The 23212-nt window shown below is 37.0% G+C and overlaps 2 protein-coding genes across 6 annotated transcripts in view; both read left to right on the top strand.

Moving 5' to 3' along the window:
- LOC127852873 (uncharacterized) overlaps positions 1–23212 on the top strand; it is a 106829-nt gene that overhangs the window by 32358 nt on the left and 51259 nt on the right. The window contains exon 5 of one of the 3 annotated variants that reach the window (XM_052386888.1): positions 21747–22340. The exons of 1 other annotated variant lie outside the window; for it this stretch is intronic. In XM_052386888.1, the coding sequence (XP_052242848.1) occupies positions 21747–22339 (593 nt within the window). In that variant the 3' untranslated portion in view covers position 22340. Of the gene's footprint in view, positions 1–21746; positions 23207–23212 lie in introns of those variants that run through there. One more of the 3 variants, XM_052386886.1, reaches the window with a different exon arrangement.
- Positions 1–23212, top strand: part of LOC127852874 (uncharacterized) — a 106288-nt gene that overhangs the window by 31873 nt on the left and 51203 nt on the right. The window contains exon 1 of one of the 3 annotated variants that reach the window (XM_052386890.1): positions 11159–11349. The exons of the other annotated variants lie outside the window; for them this stretch is intronic. The gene's annotated coding sequence lies outside the window, so the exon portion shown is untranslated. Of the gene's footprint in view, positions 1–11158; positions 11350–23212 lie in introns of those variants that run through there. 3 annotated transcript variants of the gene reach the window in all.

Raw genomic sequence — 23212 nt, 5'->3', positions numbered from 1 at the left:
GTTATACGTTCATGACAACCGCCAAGGCATGGGTTTCTATTGTCAAGATATAGAACTTTCTCCGATTGTTGCTATACACTCTAGAAAACAGCCAAGGCATGGTATTCTATTGCCAACATATAGCATATGCTCCGCCTGTTGTCACACGTTCAAGACAACAGCCAAGGCATGGTATTCTATTGCCGACATATAGAACATGCTCCATCTGTTGTTATGCGCCCATGACAACAGCCAAGGCATGGTATTTTTGTCAACATATACAACATGTATAACCAGGTGTTGTATGTTCATGACAGCAGTCAAGGCATGATATTTTATTGTGAACATATAGAACATGCCCCATATGTTGTTAAACGTTGAAGACGACAGCCAAGGCATGGTATTCTATTGTCAACATATAGAACATGCTCTGCCTATTGTTAAACGTTCATGACAACAGCCAATGCATCGTATTTTATCGTCAACATATAGAACATGCTCCGATTGTTGTTATACACTCTAGACAACAGCCAATGCATGGTATTCTATTGCCAACATATAGCACATGCTCCGCCTGTTGTCACACGTTCAAGACAACAGCCAATGCATGGTATTCTATTGCCAACATATTGCACATGCTCCGCCTGTTGTCACATGTTCAAGACAACAGCAAAGGCATGGTATTCTATTGTCAACATATAAAACATGCTCCGCCTATTGTTAAACGTTCATGACAACAGCCAGCCAAGACATGGTATTCTATTGTAAACAAATAGAACATGCTCCGATTGTTGCTATACACACTATACAACAGCCAAGGCATGGTATTCTATTGCCGACATATAGAACATGCTCCGCCTGATGTTATGCGTTCGTGACTACAGCCAAGGCAAGGTCCTTTGTTGTCAACATATAGAACATGCTTCGCCTATTGTTATACGTTCATGACAACAGCCAAGGCATGGTATTCTATCGTCAACATATAGAACATGCTCCGATTGTTGTTATACACTCTAGACAACAGCCAAGGCATGGTATTCTATTGCCGACATATAGAGCATGCTCCGCCTGTTGTTATGCGTCCATGACAACAGCCAAGGCATGGTATTTTTTTGTCAACATATACAACATTTATTACCAGGTGATAAATGTTCATGACAGCAGTCAAGGCATGGTATTCTATCGTCAAGATATAGAACATGCTCCGCCTATTGTTATACGTTGAAGTCAACAGCCAAGACATGGTATTCTATTGTCAACATATAGAACATGCTCCGCCTTTTGTTAAACGTTCATGACAACAGCCAAGGCATGGTATTCTATTGTCAACATATAGAACATGCTCCGATTGTTGTTATACACTCTAGACAACAGCCAAGGCATGGTATTCTATTGCCGACATATAGAGCATGCTCCGCCTGTTGTTATGCGTTTATGACTACAGCAAAGGCATGGTACTTTGTTGTCAACATATAGAACATGCTCCGCCTATTGTTATACGTTCATGACAACAGCCAAGGCATGGTATTCTATTGTCAACATATAGAACATGCTCTGCTTGTTGTTATATGTTCATTTAAACAGTCTAGGCATGGTACGCTAGTATCAACTTAAACAACATGCTCTGCCTGTTGTTATATGTTCATGACAACGGTAAAGGCACGGTTTCCTATTGTCAACATATAGAACATACTCCGATTGTTGTTATGCCCTCTAGACAACAGCCAAGGCATGGTATTCTATTGCCGACATATAGAGCATGCTCCGCCTGTTGTTATGCGTTAATGACTACAGCCAATGCATGGTACTTTGTTGTCAACATATAGAACATGCTCCGCCTATTGTTATACGTTCATGCCAACAGCAAAGGCATGGTATTCTATTGTCAACATACAGAACATGCTCTGCTTGTTGTTATATGTTCATTACAACAGTCTAGGCATGGTACGCTAGTCTCAACTTAAACAACATGCTCTGTCTGTTTTTATATGTACATGACCACGGTGATGGCACGGTTTCCTATTGTCAACATATAGAACATGCTCTGATTGTTGTTATGCCCTCTAGACAACAGCCGAGGCATGGTATTCTATTGCCGACATATAGAGCATGCTCCGTCTGTTGTTATGCGTTCATGACTACAGCCAATGCATGGTACTTTGTTGTCAACATATAGAACATGCTCCGCCTATTGTTATACGTTCATGACAACAGCCAAGGCATGGTATTCTATTGTCCACATATAGAACATGCTCTGCTTGTTGTTATATGTTCATTACAACAGTCTAGGCATGGTATTCTATCGTCAACATATACAACATGCTCCGATTGTTGTTATGCCCTCTAGACAACAGCCAAGGCATGGTATTCTATTGCCGACATATAGAGCATGCTCCGCCTGTTGTTATGCGTTCATGACTACAGCCAATGCATGGTACTTTGTTGTCAACATATAGAACATGCTCCGCCTATTGTTATACGTTCATGACAACAGCCAAGGCATGGTATTCTATTATCAACATATAGAACATGCTCTGCTTGTTGTTATATGTTCATTACAACAGTCTAGGCATGGTACGCAAGTATCAACTTATACAACATGCTCTGCCTGTTGTTATATGTTCATGACAACGGTAAAGGCACGGTTTCCTATTGTCAACATATAGAACATGCCCCATATGTTGTTATACGTTGAAGACGACAGCCAAGGCATGGTATTCTATTGTCAACATATAGAACATGCTCCGCCTATTGTTAAACGTTCATGACAACAGCCAATGCATGGTATTCTATCGTCAACATATAGAACATGCTCCGATTGTTGTTATACACTCTAGACAACAGCCAATGCATGGTATTCTATTGCCAACATATAGCACATGCTCCGCCTGTTGTCACACGTTGAAGACAACTGCCAAGGCATGGTATTCCATTGCCAACATATTGCTCATGCTCCGCCTGTTGTCACACGTTCAAGACAACAGCCAAGGCATGGTATTCTATTGTCAACATATAGAACATGCTCCGCCTATTGTTAAACGTTCATGACAACAGCCAGCCAAGGCATGGTATTCTATTGTAAACATATAGAACATGCTCCGATTTTTGTTATACACACTATACAACAGCCAAGGCAGGGTATTCTATTGCCGACAATTAGAACATGCTCCGCCTGATGTTATGCGTTCATGACTACAGCCAAGGCATTGTCCTTTGTTGTCAACATATAGAACATACTTCGCCTATTGTTATACGTTCATGACAACAGCCAAGGCATGGTATTCTATCGTCAACATATAGAACATGCTCCGATTGTTGTTATGCCCTCTAGACAATAGCCAAGGCATGGTATTCTATTGCCGACATATAGAGCATGCTCCGCCTGTTGTTATGCGTTCATGACTACAGCCTACTATGCATGGTACTTTGTTGTCAACATATAGAACATGCTCCGCCTATTGTTATACGTTCATGACAACAGCCAAGGCATGTTATTCTATTGTCAACATATAGAACATGCTCTGCTTGTTGTTATATGTTCATTACAACAGTCTAGACATGGTACGCTAGTATCAACTAATACAACATGCTCTGCCTGTTGTTATATGTTCATGACAACGGTAAAGGCACGGTTTCCTATTGTCAACATATAGAACCTGCTCCGATTGTTGTTATGCCCTCTAGACAACAGCCAATGCATGATATTATATTGCCGACATATAGAGCATGCTCCGCCTGTCGTTTTGCGTTCATGACTACAGCCAAGGCATGGTACTTTATTGTCAACATACAGAACATGCTCCGCCTATTGTTATACGTTCATGACAACAGGCAAGGCATGGTATTCTATTGTCAACATATAGAACTTTCTCCGATTGTTGTTATACACTCTAGACAACTGCCAAGGCATGGTACTCTATTGCCAACATATAGCACATGCTCCGCCTGTTGTCACACGTTCAAGACAACTGCCAAGGCATGGTTTTCCATTGCCAACATATTGCACATGCTCCGCCTGTTGTCACACGTTCAAGACAACAGCCAAGGCATGGTATTCTATTGTCAACATATAGAACATGCTCCGCCTATTGTTAAACGTTCATGACAACAGCCAGCCATGCATGGTATTCTATTGTAAACATATAGAACATGCTCCGATTGTTGTTATACACACTATACAACAGCCAAGGCAGGGTATTCTATTGCCGACATATAGAACATGCTCCGCCTGATGTTATGCGTTCATGACTACAGCCAAGGCATGGTCCTTTGTTGTCAACATATAGAACATGCTTCGTCTATTGTTATACGTTCATGACAACAGCCAAGGCATGGTATTCTATCGTCAACATATAGAACATGCTCCGATTGTTGTTATACACTCTAGACAACAGCCAAGGCATGGTATTCTATTGCCGACATATAGAGCATGCTCCGCCTGTTGTTATGCGTCCATGACAACAGCCAAGGCATGGTATTTTTTGTCAACTTATACAACATTAATTACCAGGTGTTATATGTTCATGACAGCAGTCAAGGCATGATATTTTATTGTCAAGATACAGAACATGCCCCATCTGTTGTTATACGTTGAAGACAACAGCCAAGACATGGTTTTCTATTGTCAATATATAGAACATGCTCCGCCTTTTGTTAAACGTTCATGACAACAGCCAAGGCATGGTATTCTATCGTCAACATACAGAACATGCTCCGATTGTTGTTATACACTCTAGACATCAGCCAAGGCATGGTATTCTATTGCCGACATATATGGCATGCTCCGCCTGTCGTTTTGCGTTCATGACTACAGCCAAGGCATGGTACTTTGTTGTCAACATACAGAACATGCTCCGCCTATTGTTATACGTTCATGACAACAGCCAAGGCATGGTATTCTATTGTCAACATATAGAACATGCTCTGCTTGTTGTTATATGTTCATTACAACAGTCTAGGCATGGTACGCTAGTATCAACTTATAAAACATTCTCTGCCTGTTGTTATATGTTCATGAAAAACGATAAAGGCACGGTTTCCTATTGTCAACATATAGAACATGCTCCGATTGTTGTTATGCCCACTAGACAACAGCCATGCAATGGTATTCTATTGCCGACAAATATAGCATGCTCCGCCTGATGTTATGCGTTCATGACTACAGCCCCAAGGCATGGTACTTTGTTGTCAACATATAGAACATGCTTCGCCTATTGTTATACCTTCATGAAAACAGCCAAGGCATGGTTTTCTATTGTCAACATATAGAACTGTCTCCGATTGTTGTTATACATTCTAGACAACAGCCAAGGCATGGTATTCTATTGCCAACATAAAGCACATGCTCCGCCTGTTGTCACACGTTCAAGACAACAGCCAAGGCATGGTATTCTATTACCGACATATAGAACATGCTCCGCCTGTTGTTATGCGTCCATGACAACAGCCAAGGCATGGTATTTTTTGTCAACATATACAACATGTATTACCAGGTGTTACATGTTCATGACAGCAGTCAAGGCATGATATTTTATTGTCAACATACAGAACATGCCCAATATGTTGTTATACGTTAAAGACGACAGCCAAGGCATGGTATGCTATTGTCAACATATAGAACATGCTCCGCCTATTGTTAAACGTGCATGACAACAGCCAATGCATGGTATTCTATCGTCAACATATAGAACATGCTCCGATTGTTGTTATACACTCTAGACAACAGCCAATGCATGGCATTCTATTGCCAACATATCGCACATGCTCCGCCTGTTGTCACACATTCAAGACAACAGCCAAGGCATGGTATTCTATTGCCAACATATTGCACATGCTCCGCCTGTTGTCACACGTTCAAGACAACGGCCAATGCATGGTATTCTATTGTCAACATATAGAACATGCTCCGCCTATTTTTAAACGTTCATTACAACAGCCAGCCAAGGCATGGTATTCTATTGTAAACATATAGAACATGCTCCGATTGTTGTTATACACACTATACAACAGCCAAGGCATGGTATTCTATTGCCGACATATAGAACATGCTCCGCCTGATAATATGCGTTCATGACTACAGCCAAGGCATGGTACTTTGTTGTCAACATATAGAACATGCTTCGCATATTGTTATACGTTCATGACAACAGCCAAGGCATGGTTTTCTATTGTCAACATATAGAACTTTCTCCGATTGTTGTTATACACTCTAGACAACAGCCAAGTCATGGTATTCTATTGCCAACATATAGCACATGCTCCGCCTGTTGTCACACGTTCAATACAACAGCCAAGGCATGGTATTCTATTGCCGACATATAGAACATGCTCCGCCTGTTGTTATGCGTCCATGACAACAGCCAAGGCATGGTATATTTTATCAACATATACAACATGTATTACCAGGTTTTATATGTTCATGACAGCAGTCAAGGTATGATATTTTATTGTCAACATACAGAACATGCCCGATATGTTGTTATACGTTTAAGACAACAGCAAAGGCATGGTATTCTATTGTCAACATATAGAACATGCTCCGCCTATTGTTAAACGTTCATGACAACAGCCAATGCATGGTATTCTATCGTCAACATATAGAACATGCTCCGATTGTTGTTATACACTCTAGACAACAGCCAATGCATGGTATTCTATTGCCAACATATAGCACATGCTCCGCCTGTTGTCACACGTTCAAGACAACAACCAAGGCATGGTAATCTATTGCGAACATATAGCACATACTCCGCCTGTTGTCACACGTTCAAGACAACAGCCAATGCATGGTATTCTATTGTCAACATATAGAACATGCTTCGCCTATTGTTAAACGTTCATGACAACAGCCAGCCAAGGCATGGTATTCTATTGTAAACATATAGAACATGCTCCGATTGTTGTTATACACACTATACAACAGCCAAGGCATGTGTTCTATTGCCGACAATTAGAACATGCTCCGCCTGTTGTTATGCGTCCATGACAACAGCCAAGGCATGGTATTTTTTGTCAACATATACAACATTTATAACCAGATGTTATATGTTCATGACAGCAGTCAAGGCATGATATTTTATTGTCAAGATACAGAAAATGACCCATCTGTTGTTATACGTTGAAGACAACAGCCAAGGCATGGTATTCTATTGTCAACATATAGAACATGCTCCGCCTATTGTTAAACGTTCATGACAACAACCAAGGCATGGTATTCTATTGCCGACATATAGACGATGCTCCGCCTGTTGTTATGCGTTCATGACTACAGCAAAGGCATGGTTCTTTGTTGTCAACATATAGAACATGCTCCACCTGTTGTCATACGTTCATGACAACAGCCAAGGCATGGTATTTTATTGTCAACATATAGAACATGCTCTGCTTGTTGTTATATGTTCATTACAACAGTCAAGGCATGGTGCGCTAGTATAAACTTATACAACATGCTCTGCCTGTTGTTATATGTTCATGACAACGGTAAAGGCACGGTTTCCTATTGTCAACATATAGAACATACTCCGATTGTTGTTATGCCCTCTAGACAAAAGCCAAGGCATTGTATTCTATTGCCGACATATAGAGCATGCTCCGCCTGATGTTATGCGTTCATGACTACAGCCGAGGCATGGTACTTTGTTGTCAAGATATAGAACATGCTTCGCCTATTGTTATACGTTCATGACAACAGCCAAGGCATGGTTTTCTATTGTCAACATATTGAACTTTCTCCGAGTGTTGTTATACACTCTAGACAACAGCCAAGGCATGGTATTCTATTGCCAACATATAGAACATGCTTCGCCTATTGTTAAACGTTCATGACAACAGCCAGCCAAGGCATGGTATTCTATTGTAAACATATAGAACATGCTCCGATTGTTGTTATACACACTATACAACAGCCAAGGCATGTGTTCTATTGCCGACAATTAGAACATGCTCCGCCTGTTGTTATGCGTCCATGACAACAGCCAAGGCATGGTATTTTTTGTCAACATATACAACATTTATAACCAGATGTTATATGTTCATGACAGCAGTCAAGGCATGATATTTTATTGTCAAGATACAGAAAATGACCCATCTGTTGTTATACGTTGAAGACAACAGCCAAGGCATGGTATTCTATTGTCAACATATAGAACATGCTCCGCCTATTGTTAAACGTTCATGACAACAGCCAAGGCATGGTATTCTATTGCCGACATATAGACGATGCTCCGCCTGTTGTTATGCGTTCATGACTACAGCAAAGGCATGGTTCTTTGTTGTCAACATATAGAACATGCTCCACCTGTTGTTATACGTTCATGACAACAGCCAAGGCATGGTATTTTATTGTCAACATATAGAACATGCTCTGCTTGTTGTTATATGTTCATTACAACAGTCAAGGTATGGTGCGCTAGTATAAACTTATACAACATGCTCTGCCTGTTGTTATATGTTCATGACAACGGTAAAGGCACGGTTTCCTATTGTCAACATATAGAACATACTCCGATTGTTGTTATGCCCTCTAGACAAAAGCCAAGGCATTGTATTCTATTGCCGACATATAGAGCATGCTCCGCCTGATGTTATGCGTTCATGACTACAGCCAAGGCATGGTACTTTGTTGTCAAGATATAGAACATGCTTCGCCTATTGTTATACGTTCATGACAACAGCCAAGGCATGGTTTTCTATTGTCAACATATTGAACTTTCTCCGAGTGTTGTTATACACTCTAGACAACAGCCAAGGCATGGTATTCTATTGCCAACATATAGAACACGCTCCGCCTGTTGTTATGCGTTCATGACAATAGCCAAGGCATGGTATTCTATCGTCAACATATAGAACATGCTCCGTTTGTTGTTATACACTCTAGACAACAGCCAAGGCATTGTATTCTATTGCCGACATATAGAGCATGCTCCGCCTGTTGTTATGTGTTCATGACTACAGCCAAGGCATGGTACTTTGTTGTCAACATATAGAACATGCTCTAATTTTTGTTATACACTCTAGACAACAGCCAAGGCATGGTATTCTATTGCCGAAATATAGAGCATGCTCCGCCTGTTGTTATGCGTTCATGACTACAGCCAAAGCATGGTACTTTGTTGTCAACATATAGAACATGCTCCGCCTATTGTTATACGTTCATGACAACAGCCAAGGCATTGTATTTTATTGTCAACATATAGGACATGCTCTCTTGTTGTTATATGTTCATTACAACAGTCTAGGCATGGTATGCTATTATCAACTTATACAACATGCTCTACCTGTTGTTATATGTTCATGACAACGGTAAAGGCACGGTTTCCTATTGTCAACATATAAAACATGCTCCGCCTGTTGTTATGCGTTCATAGCAACAGGCCATACATAGTATTATATTGTTTTCATATAGAACATTCTCTTACTGTTGTTATATATTCATGAAAGCAATGAAGGCAGGGTATTCTATTGCTGTCATATAGAACATGCTACGCCTGTTGTTATATGTTCATTACAACAGTCAAGACATGGTATTCCATTGTTAACATATATAACATGCTCTGTCTGTTGTTATATGTTCATTACAACAGTCCTAGGCATGGTACGCTATTATCAACTTAAACAACATTCTCTGCCTGTTGTTATATGTTCATGACAACACGGTAAAGGCACGGTTTCCTATTGTCAACATATAACATATAAAACATGCTCTGCCTGTTGTTATATGTTCATTACAATAGTCCTAGGCATGGTACGCTATTATCAACTTATACAACATGCTCTGCCTGTTGTTATATGCTCATGACAACACGGTAAAGGCACGGTTTCCTATTCAACATATAGAGCATGCCCTGCCTGTTGTTATACGTTCATGAGAACAGGCAAGGCTGAATATTCTATTGTCAACATATAGAACAGGCTTTTCCTGTTGTTACATGTTTATTACAACAGCCAAGGCATGGTACTCTATCATCAACATATGGAACATGCTCCGCCTGTTGTGATGCGTTCATAACAACAGTCAATGCATAGTATTCTATGGTTATCATATAGAACATGCTCTTAATGTTGTAATATGTTTATGACAACTGTCAAGGCAGGATATTTTATTGTTGCCATATAGACCATGCCACGCCTCTTGTTATATGTTCATGACAGCAGTCAATACATGGTATTCTATTGTCAACATATAAAACATGCTCTGCATGTTGTTATACGCTCATAACAACAGCAAAGGCATGGTATTTTATTGTCAACATATATCATTTAATGAAATAGCTCTAATCCTCTACCTGCTAGTTGACGTTGATGACATCAGTTCATGTAGGTGTTATTCTATTCTCAAAGCACAGACAATGATATTCCTGTTGTTATTACGCTCATAACAACATTCGAAGAATCGTACTAAGTATATTGAAAGCGATTCCGAGTAGTATCTCGAAGTTTTTCAACATTTAGATCTACCTTTATGATAGCATTATGTTCTACTAAATAATCACACACGTGTTATCAAGTCATGTTGATGCATCTTATGGGGTTTTTTGCTAGTAACATAGTGTGAAAATCTGGCGACGTTGTGCTAAATTGACATAAATTTTACGTCGTCGCCGGGGCCATGTTCAATTTGGTTATGCGAATGGATGCTTGGTTTTAATGATTAAGTTCAGTCACAAATTATTTTAAAAGGCACCATTGCCTTGCACCAATCTACGATTTAATAGTGTTACAAATTACTTAATGGCATCAATTTCAGCGTTTTTTAAATCATTTTGAATGTTAAATGCACTTAAAACTACCGTTAAACTACCAGATTTAGTTATGTCATAATATGCAGATATCAGCATGCATCATACATTTATTTACCTGAGAAATCAAAACTTCCAAAATTCTTCGATGACAGCACTTGTACAAACGATGTGCATGTACAATATTAATATTCATTAATTATATCTTCACAGTCGCTTAAAGATATACAACTTCCGAAAAAACTGTTTTCTTTCCATGAGAAAAGTTCATTCCACGTTGTTTCCATCGCGCGAAAATCAAACCGACACCATGTGCATTTCACACAGCTAAAAATAAACCAGGCTATATTTTGACCGCTTTATTTATAAACATAAATTTCCAGAATCTATTTAAAGTACCTCGTTGACGCATGCGCATAACATTACCATGCCTCGCCTGTTGTCGTTTTCCACTTCCCTGGAGGAAACACCAAGGCCAAAGGACTTTGCGTTCCACAAGGTCGTTGTGAGCGGATCATCCATTGCGGACATTTAAAGTATCTTTATTGGTGAATTTTAGGATTCTAGTCAATCGGTGTGGTGGTATATCGTAAAAATGTGTACAAACGTTGAAACCGGAATGTATTAAGGGGAGGTAACTATCGTTACTATGTAGTTCTGGCTACCATAACTTTAAATGTCGCTTTTTATGATTTTTGACCGGCGCGACTTTATAGTTATGGACCAATCCCATTAGGAAAGTCAACCAGAAATTTCCGAAAAGTTGACAGTTAAATAAAGACCGGTCCAAAACAGCTTTTAATTTAAATGCAGTTATTGTCCCAAATCAACCACTTGATCGGAAAGATAGACATTTTTCACATTTAACTGATATAATCTTTCACAAAATACTATCTTAAACGTTTAAAATTTATCTATTCAGCTTTTACATATCGAGAAAAACAGCGATGTGACAGACTTGCTTGAAATGCGAATCTCCCGAGATTTCATGCTCATATGACGTTATTTCTATTTTTAGTAACATACCATGTGCTCAAGTGTTTTCAAATTTAGAATGACATTTCCCGGTATTTTAGATTATTCTTGCTTGTTTTGTAAACAAATTGTAGTGTAAATACAAACTCAAAGTAAATATTATTTAAAACTACCTGATTCACACTGAAATCAGTCCAGCAACCTGATACAGAATTATTTTTATTTAGGAAAAACAATAGCCATCACCGAAACTACATCAAAAAAAGAGCCAATATTTCTTTATTTCCGTTTCGCATCTCCCGCTTCCGTCAGTTTAGAAATGATGTTATTAAGGTGTTACTAAACAGTAAAATACCCAACAGCGGTCGAACGCAGATTAATGCACTTGGTCACTAGATGAATAATGTTATGCAATTATTCTGGGCAAATGTATAACTTCAAAACAGTCTTTGTTGGTGATGTTATTCACGTTCAATAAATACATCAGTTCTCTTATCAAACTGATACATGTTGTCTGCTAGCCTGTTTTTAAATGGTATATATTACAATACACCATCAGCGGCCGAGCGCAGAATACTAAATTTTGTCGCCCCAAAAATTGGATTGCATGAAGTATAAGGTCAAAATCCTATTGTATTTCAAAAAAAAAAATGCCAAGCACGTCCACTTAACAAAGGAAACTATTTCTTTATTTAATGTAGCATTTTGCAAAAGTAAAGCGCTTTATATGTAACAAAGTTTTATTATTTCTTTCTGGTTGAATAATAAAAACAAAACAATCGAACAATGTATAACATAATATTTGTACATAATTTATATTAAAAACTAAATGAATCATTGTTTTATACTTTTGTTAAGTGCGCGTGCCATTGAACGTTGAGTTAAGCGAGAGATGCGAATTAAATTACACATTATTAAAAAATGATACTATTATGTCAGCTTGATTTATAAATCATGTTCCAGCGCGCCAATATATTCATTGTTTCATAAATTGTGCATTAAAAATACGATTAAAATTATGTCAGAAACCCAGCTTTTCACATCAAAAGACCTTTATCATAACGCCAGCAGACCCGAATGAATACACTGTATTTACTCCAAACAGGTAAATAACAAATACAATAATAAAACATAATCAAAGTGTGAATGTGGATATTAACAAATAAAACCTAAATTTACCAAATGTATGCCTTAGACACTTATCATTTTATTTTTAAGTTTGAAGTGTGCTGACATCTTTATCACTATTGTATCAACTATAGTAATTAAGCACAGCTCGATTTTACTGGCAAAATATTATTTTACAATGGCTAAAGTAATATCGTTTAGTGATAGCTATATCCAACGTCTACGTTTCTTTGTGAAGATACAATGTCAAAACCAAAACAGAGTGTGGGAAGAATAACCGACATTGGCAATGATATACATCGCATTGGCTGTTAGCACGTGAACGAAGTAACTGACTTGAAATCGAATGATTTCACGCAAATATTTTTCGCGCACTGTCAGTCAAACTCTTTTAATGATGAGCGTTTTAAATGTTCTTGATTATTATAAGTTTACTGTATGTCACCACATCTAAGACCACTGTCGCCATAACTTTATGTCTTTTTCTGACATAATTGGGCTTAATGCATGTGCGTAAAGTGTCCCTCCAGATTAGACTGTGCAGTCCGCACAGGCTAATCAGGGACGACACTTTCCGCTTTTATGGTATTTTTAGTTTCAAGGAAGTCCCTCCTTACCAATAAGTTGACATATTGACCCTGTCAGGCGTGAATATGGGGGATTTCGGTACTCGGCGCGCGTCTATGCTCTTGTGTAGAATTACCGAAATCCCCGCTAAGAGGCAGCGTATGGTGTTAAGAGTGCTTAAAAATTAATATTAATATCATTATTTGTAAATCAACAGTTATCCGATGCCAAGAAACAATCGTACCGATGACATATTGACCCTGTAAGGCGTGAATATGGGGGATTTCGGTACTCGGCGGGCGAATGAAGAATCACGGAACTCCCCCTTAAGAGGCAACTTATGCTGTCAAGTGTGCTTAATAATTAACATTAATATTATTTTTTGCACGTTAACATTCAAGCAAAGCCAAAAACCAAGAATACAAAATTAATGATAATTTTGACACTTTCAGATGTAAATATGGGGGATTTCGGTACTCGGTGGGCGAATGTAGAATTACCGAAATCCCCGCTACAAGTCAATATTTTTCAAAAGAAGTGGGATATTGTTGTTAAGTTTTTGTCTGTACCTCTTCTTTCTAATATCAAAAAGCCACTCAGATGATTTTTTGACACTTGAAGAGCTTTACAGCGGGGATTTCTGTACCTGATCGTGCTTGTGAAAACATGCACTATGGATTCATACTCGGAATCCCAATAATTATGTATATATTTTAGTTTTTCACTACCAAACATGGATAAAAACAAATTTTCATCAGTGAATTGATTGTATTTTGCAATATTCTATCTTAATATCCGCAGTATTTTGATAAATAATAAATTTTATTGGGGAATTCGGGAGATTTCTGGGGATTTCGGGGGATTTCGGTAATTACGGGGAATTCGGTATTTCTACACACCGATTTCAAAAAACGAAAGTAATGTTTACAATTTCAGCAAATAATGTCAAGGTCGATCCGAAAGTATCTAAATGAAAACACGTCACGTGACAAAGCGACAATGGCGTCAAAATTGTGAATTTCAGACTGATGAGAGTTATTTTCGTATATTGTAAGATGCATTTGAAACATTTGAACCTTAAAATAATCCCCGATGCAGTATTTTATATTCATTCACCAATATATGTAGAAATGTATCCAAGAAAATGAGCTTTCTTTGATTTATAGCGTGACATAAATATGTTATGACTGGTTGACTTTCGATACGGGGTTAGCTTCAGCGTACAGGTCTGTCAATACTATATAAACTGTACGCTGAAGTTTCTTTAGCTAGTTACTATGTTGTTTACTTTTTAATTGTTCTTTGTTTGGCATCAAGGGATGTTATCATGTACAATTATTTGTTTACTTTTTGATGACAATTTGTGGTAGAACTGGTATCATCAAAAGAAACACAATCGGTTAAACACAACGGTTAAAAGGCCTACTTTAGCTGCTGTTCTGCATTTTTTACCATCTGGTATATCAGTTCACTCAAGTAGAGCAGTACAAATTGATTTTATTCAGTTGGCATCTTAAGTTCATTAAAGTTCCTGACCTCGTTAACATTTAAGTAATTGCGTTAAAAAATAGTTAGCAAAACAATTGTTTATAATGAAGTTATTGTGTAAATACAGACTTTAGATTATAATTGTTTATTGTTAAGTAATTGTGTTAATAAATAATTTACATAATATTTAAGTAATATTTCGAAACATGTGCTTGTAACATATTATATAGTTATCAATCAAACCAACTTAAATGTATTTACATTTAGTAATAATAACTATAACTTTTTTCTACAGAAAATTAAATTATTGTGAAGGAAAATGTCGGATTACACTGATATCCTTCGCAAACCGGAAACCCAGAACTGGTTTAAGGCGGCCATGGGTATGAACATCACACGTGACTGCCTTCTCGACATTGTGAAAGAGATTACTCATGAACTGTATCATACCATTCGTAAAGAGATCAATAGAAAACACGGTATTCCGGAGATCAATGTCTGCAGTCAGTGTCACACTCCAAACGTTTTGACTTGTGACGCCGATAATAAATGCTGTCATTATCAAAACGGAAGATGCGCATTTCATGCCATTCCTAAGCCTCAAAATTGCAGAGCTAAATTATGCAATGAAATATGTAAGGAAATTGTAAACCATCACCGATTTCGCAATCGTTCGAAACCAAAAAGTTTTCAAGGCCCTACCTGGGTAAACACAGATGCGTCTAAATGGTGCGCCGAACCCTGGCAAATTGCAAAATGCTATCTCTCAAAAGACGGATACAAGGACGTTAATAAAGAAGAAGAGGCCGACTTCAACGGCATAGTTAATATTATGTACAACTGTGAATTCCTTCAAATGTATTTCAAGGACGACCTGACACAAAAGGAAAATGTCTGCCTCAAGGTACTATTACTGCAGAATGTCTAGAAATTAATACATGATAATCTTCACAATTGCGATAAACAAAATTAATGTTAAAGCCAAACACATTGAAATGAAATATATGGCATAGTAAATTTAAGTATAAATAAGAAACATATTTTATCTATGCAAATTATAATATATCTGTTGGTTACAAGGTAGAAGTCCATCTCTTTCGCTCTTTAAAACTTACAAATAATCGCGTTTGTCGAAATGGACGTATACGTTTAGAAATCCTACTTTCGGTTTTAAATACGGTTCCGTTTGAAAAATAGTAAATTACATGCTAAATAGGCTATAGATTTAATTTTATCTATCTCAATTAGAATATATATGGTGGTTACAAGGTAGAAAAGTGTCTTTTTTGCGCTTTTAATCTTAAAAAGAATCGCGTTTGTCGAAATGGACGTATAAGTATTAAAATACTTCTTTCGGTTTTACAATAAAAAAAAAAACTTGCTAACTAGGCTTTAGATTTAATGACAATTTTGCACACTTTAAAATTACATCTATATGTATTGATTAACATGTACTTCATTTCAAGGTGAGTGGCTTTAAGTTATTTTGTACTTAAAAATTACTAAAAGGCATTTTCAGTTCACACGCAGGGGTATCATACAAATCACCCCCTGTCTTTGGACCCCATCCCGTCAACCCGCATCCCATCCTCTGGGCCCAGGTCCCATGAATTTATAATTGTTAAAGCCAATGTTCTATGATGATCTTGACATGAAAATACAATTAGCAAAACAATCAACCATCAAAGGGGTCTCAGGGAGCCAACGTTTAAATTTTAGGAAGAAGTGACTTCTACCTGAAGTGAAATTACGGAGTATTGAGTAAAAAGAGAAGTGGTTTCTGTTAATAGTTTTATCAATTCAGCACTTGTTAATGCTACCCATAACACCATTACCATCATCAATAATTAGAAATAAGCACATTTGGCAGTTTGGGCAAAATATTTACAAACGTAAACCAGCACGCTTAAGTGTTCATGGTGTTTTATTAATGAATTTATCTGACTTTTATTAATATATTACCTTTAACCTGCTGCGCATGAAATAACTGATAAGCCTAATTAATTGTGCACTAATTTCTTTCATAGAGGCTGAAATGGGTTGTAGATTTGAAAAAGCTTCATTTCATTTATAAAAAGACAGTCCATAAAACCTTTATTTTTCTTCTTTGTCATTGATTGTAGATTATGATGATACTTTTAGCATTTTGATTTAATTAAATGTTACACTTTACAGTGCATGTCTATTTACTTTGAACAATTGTTAAAAAACCGTACATGTTTAGTACCTTTTCACGTGCAACTTTTCATTTGACAGTATAGATTCCAAATCTGACCTGTAAACGAGCTCCAAAAGTATTGCCAGTGCCAGAAAAACCTTTATTTTAGAAAAGATGTCCTCGTTGTATTTTCTCATTCCTGAGTGTTATTTCAATGGGTCAATTTACTTTCCAGAAGCATACAAAAGCACAAGGCAATTAATCGAGGCATGATGTATGAACTATTTCAATTAATTCATTGGCTCCTGACTGCCAATTTCAATATTCAACTTTGCGCTCCCTGTACATTTGTGTACCTACTGATAGAGACAGCCATTCTCAAAATCTTATTGATTTTGATCGGTCAATGTCTGACACAAAGTCATTAAAAGGAATAGAGGTCGCTTCCACTATATGTATGTCCTATGAGAAGTTATCGCACTTACAGCTGAGCCCATTACCTGGGGAACATGGGGGCGCTTTGTTTTGATATGGGGCTGATGCCTGTGATTTAGTATGTAATTTTTTTTAATGTAATATGCCAAACCAATGCAATATATATTATTTAACGTTTAGTTTTAACAACTGGAAATGAACAGGACACTTTCAGAATAATCGTTTTCAATGACCATGACAATCAAGTGTGGTAAACAAATGTTAAGAACATTTATGGAATAAATATATATTTTAATAGATGATAACATTGACAAACTATTTTATCGAACAATAATTTAGCAAAATATAAACAGTTGAAATACGTCATTTTATGATTCTGATTTAATGTCAAAATGAGTCAATTACTATATGGTAAGTTTCAATCGACATTATCTTATCATTTTATGAAATCAGAATACTCATGTGTACATAATGAAGTTGATAAATTTACTTTCTTGATATTTACTTTATTGGTGTTGAAATAATTAAAGAGGTTGGATACACCAGTAATAACTAAGACATGCATTCACTCACACAATGCACAAATGGTTGAAGACAAGCTGACATTTCAGGCTAGAGATGTAAGGCAAGCTGTATGCCATTCCTCCACAATGTCCATGACCAGCCATGACACTGACAGAGTCATCGACACTCTAGTGGCGCTGTTGCAGAGCCTGAAACATTTCAACCACCAAGCTGCGTCGAAAACTGCAGTTGAGAAGCTAAAACAGGTTTGACAAAAGGGTATTGTATATGGTGCACATTACAAATGGATTAATATGATTTGATAATGTATATAAGTAGCGCATTCTGCACTTCTTAACTCACCTGCGCACAACGTGCTCATGGTGAGCTATAGTGATCGCATTTTGTAAGTCGTCAACATTTTACTTGTTGGAACATTCGTCTCAATCATATATTTGTAGAGTTAAAGGTCATGTGAGGTCAAAAACTATGTCACTGTGTAAAATAACAGAAAAACTTGTTGAACCTTTTGCAGTCCAATTTATAGTTATATCTTCATAAAAATTTGGTAAGATGATTTGTTAAACTGATATCGCGTCTCAATTTAAAGCAGTTTATGTATCGCAAATTATAACTATTGCACGCTTATGTTTTCACAACTGAAGAATGGAACGCTAGCAATTACTACTGAAGATATTGCAACCACTTTTCAGCATTTGAAAGACAATTTGATTGCACAAATAAAAGAAGCTCTTGAACAAGAAAGGGATAAACTTGTCAAAGAAATGGTCGATGCTTTAAATGAAAACATAAGTAAAGAAATTGAAACAATACAAAGGAAAGGCGATGACGTTCTAAAAACTTTACAAACGAAAGAAGTTGACATACTTGAAACAGTACAAAGGAAAGGAGAGGATGTACTGGAAACTGTACAAAGTAGAGGAGATGACGTACTTGAAACGGTACAAAGGAAAGGAGAGGATGTACTGGAAACTGTACAAAGTACAGGAGATGACGTACTTGAAACGATACAAAGGAAAGGAGATGATGTACTTAAAAAAATACGAAGGAAAGAAAATGAAGTGCTTAATAAAAAGAAGAATGCAACAAGGAACAGTACACTATCCGGTAGGTACTATGCATGTTTATAAACAACGGCATTTGAGTAATTTTAATATAATGGCAAATTCTTATTTTCTTCTAGCGTGTACAATTAATAAGTTATAAACATGATCAATGGAAATAACCTGAATCACTTCAATAATGTATCCTTGTTATCCTATTTATTCGTGAAAAGATGATTTTGTTACCAGAGCAATGTTCTTATCACCAGTCAACATCCCGTTAGATGTGTATTCGTATGCGCCGGTAACAAAATAACACAGCATTATATTTAAAGTGATATTATGGGCATTTTTCACTGTTAAATTAAGCTGAAAAGAACTTAGGTCAAAAGAGTTTGTTAAAATGTGGTAACTGATCAATTATCTACAACTCATCTGGCTACTAGTTGTTCATAAAATATATATATATTATATTTGATATTTTACATGATGATATTCAAATGCATTATTTTTCTATTTCCGGGATATTGTTTTGGTATGTTGATGCTGCATTAATCAATATAAGTGTATACACACCAAACATAAACAAGGGTTGCGATAGACACCTATCAACATAGCATATACTGTTAGATGCCCATAATATCGCTTTAAATCACCTCTCCATAACCGAAGTTTCCAACAATGTAAATGTAACGGCAGAATTATGATGTTTAGTAGATATTCTCTCTCCTTATCATTTCAAAACACTTGATGCAAGTGTTTTTTTTATAATATATTTCTTTTACCAAAGATAAGGGTTATACGACAAAGAAACAACTCGTTTTAAAAGCCTTGATTTTATGCTCTTATCGATATGTTATATATTAATAAAAATTGTAACCGCATATTTTTTTATTAATACAGTGTGTGAACAAAGTTCTCCACCCATTTATAAGAATTGAACTGCAGTGTTGGAGTAAATTCAAAAAAGGGAATATTCTAACCAGCCTTTCAGCATGATAATATCCCTCCTTTTTATGCCCCCGGCTCGAAAGATCGGAGGTATATTGTTTTTGGCCTGTCTGTCTGTCTGTCATTCATTGTGTGTGTCTCAAAACTTTTTTAATATTGAAGCTAGCAACTTGGTATTTGGCATGCATGCATCTCATAAAGCTGCATATTTTGAGTGGTGAAAGGTCAAGGTCATCCTTCAATGTCAAAAGTCAAAAAATACAATCCAAAGGAAGTAATACGCTTTAAAAGGGAGATTATTTGTAAAACTGTCGAATGATATATTGAAAATTTATTTCAAAGCGGCGCAATAGGGGGCATTGTGTTTCTGACAAGCAAATCTCTTGTTAACTTAAAAATACTTAGGTTAAGGTTTGAGTGCAATTAGAAATGTTAATGTGTGCATGCAACAAAAACATAACTTCAACAGATATTCATTGACACATCGCACATGTATTTGAGATCATCATGCATGGTCACAAACTCTTATTCTGACCTGAATCGGGTTACATTTGAGACCAATAGAGTCAAGTTTATTTTTGTAAAAAAAATGGATAAAATTGTTTGCTAAATACCTTCAGTCGGAATGTAGCTTTTGTGCAGCAAGGTCAATGGCATTGATAATAAAATATACAAAAAGAGCTGCCGGACAATAACTTTAGCGATGATGAGGGTGTTGTTCTTTGTTTTGTTTGTATGTAGTTTTTATGCAGACCTAGAGTAGGATTGAATTACATGCTAGTTTAGTCAATGTAATTTTTATTAACAAATGGACAAAATGGTTTTTGCTACCTTGAATTGTTATGAAGGTATTGAGCTGGAATGTTTGGACTGAGTGCGTGGGAAATCCACATTGTAGTGTATACATATTCAGCTTTAAGTTTGCATATGCTATATAACTACTATAGCCATTTGACATCAAGTATGTATTTAAGGTAAGCATATTATGTGAATATAAAAAGGACTTTAAAACCGGTAAAATAGTTTAGCGCGTTGTCTTTGGACAGATTAACTACTGAAACGTGTTTATTTTTTCCGTACTCACTGCCTCATCCAATCATCATCATCATCACTGTCATCGTGATAAAATAAAACATGAATACAGCAGCAACAAAACAGCATTACCCGCCATGTGAATGTCTTTATTTTATTGTGTTGCTCAGCTTGTTTCTTTTTTCTGATGTTTATTAACAAATTAACTTTTTTATTTTTACTACTCATAACTCAATTGTATATTTGAACGAACAAACTTGTTTTTGAACGGGAAAGACTGAGGTGAAACAATTATGTTTCAAACGTTTTTTCAATACAAGCACGTACAGTCTAAAAAGGAATAACTATAGCGTCAATATTTAAATTTAGAACAAATATGTAAGTGAGTTTTTTTGTGGTGAATTCTTTTGAGTCTGTTTATAGTTTAATTGTGTTTATTGATCTGAAATTTGTAGGTACAACGTGATTTGACAATTACTAGTATATCTAGGAATGCTATTTAACGTGTAAAAGCATTAAAATGAAATATTTTAGACAACTTTGATGAGAACGACCATATGCTGCAACTAAAAAATCATCATAATAATCATGATCATTTTCCTAATCCTCGAAACTGTCATAACCAGCAACATCATCATTTTCCCACTGTTAGCACTAAAAGTCACACTTAGAAACTACTAGTAAGTTTCGTAAAATAGTAATATATACTTACAATTGCATTTCTGGCAGAAATCCAGTCGTGGTTAGTCGAACAGTACAGAAAAAGGTGCGTTGTGCCTGTGTCGATGCTGGATCCTGACATAGATGTACCTTTAGAACGGATCTACGTTCCCCCGTCCATCAAGGAACTGAAGAGAGGCCAAGACGACAGACAAGGCGGGAGTAAAACGGACAAGACTTCAACGATGGAATCAGATGTGAATTCCTACAAACCCGGCAATCCGGGTTGTGGTAAAACGACGTTTTCAACAAAGCTAGTTCTTGATTGGTGTGAAGTCCATTCTGAAAATGGTGCCAGTACTAAGAAAATAGGGACAGTCACTACCAGAGGAAAGGCGTCAAACCGAACAGGTTTCAACGATCTTGACACTTTGCGAGACTACACATTTCTGTTTTTTGTGACATTACGTGATTACAGCGGATCAATGTGTAACGTCAGTCAGATGGTCGAGGATGCCATAAAAAGCAACAGACTATCTTGGGATGACAGTGTCTGGGAACATACATGTATTGTTTTGACAGACGCTGCAGACGAATGGTGCCATCCTGAAATACCCTTCCCACCGCCATGTGACTCTGCGTGCAAGTGCCGTAAAGACTGAGGTATGCCACTGTATTTAAAGCGAAGAAACATTACCAACATCATAACCGCACGACCATGGAAACTTGCCAATATAAGCATGAGCGATACGTTGACGTGTATGTTCGAAATTTCCGGCGTTACAAACTACGAAACCTTGGCTGACAATGTCATCAATCTTTTAGCTGAGAAGGACGGTATTTCTAAAAATGATCAACAATGCAAATGTATTGATTTCTTGAAGAAAATAAAGGCAGAAAGCTTCCACAATCTCATCACATTACCAGCTGTTTGTGTGCAGTTAGTTCATCAGTTTTAGCGATTGATGGAAGGTTCACTATGTGCTATATACATTGATATGCTAGATATGCACATAGCCAAGGGATTGCAAAAACTTCAAATAAAAGAATTTGACACAGAAGAAACTTGTTTTGAGGAAATAACACAAACATTTGGAACAGAAACAACCGAGTATCTGCGGGGAAATTGGTCGCTGGTCCGCTCTGCAAGTGTGCTGGCATTTAAAACGCTAACAGACTCTAATAAAGAATCTTCGCTAGTTTTTTCGGAAAACACAATCACAAACCATATGACGAAACCAAAACTTGATTACTTACTTCAGACAGGTATTATCACAAAGAAAAAGACGTTGGCGCTTAGCTCGCGAAAGAATGTTCCATACATGTTTGTACACAAAACAATTCAGGAGTTCCTAGCGTCGTTGTATATTGCAATGAATAGGACGGACATTGCAGACATCCTGAACGTCATACAGTCGGTGTATTGTGATGCTGATTCTATTCTGGACATTGGCCAGTTATTTATCTTCACGTGTGGAATGTGTGCTCCAGCGGCTGAAAGAATGTCACAGTACATCATGGATGTCATAACAAGC

This window comes from Dreissena polymorpha, chromosome 12 (genome assembly GCF_020536995.1).
Source record: "Dreissena polymorpha isolate Duluth1 chromosome 12, UMN_Dpol_1.0, whole genome shotgun sequence".
Lineage (NCBI taxonomy): Eukaryota > Metazoa > Mollusca > Bivalvia > Myida > Dreissenidae > Dreissena > Dreissena polymorpha.
This window is presented reverse-complemented; position numbering and strand designations above follow the sequence as displayed.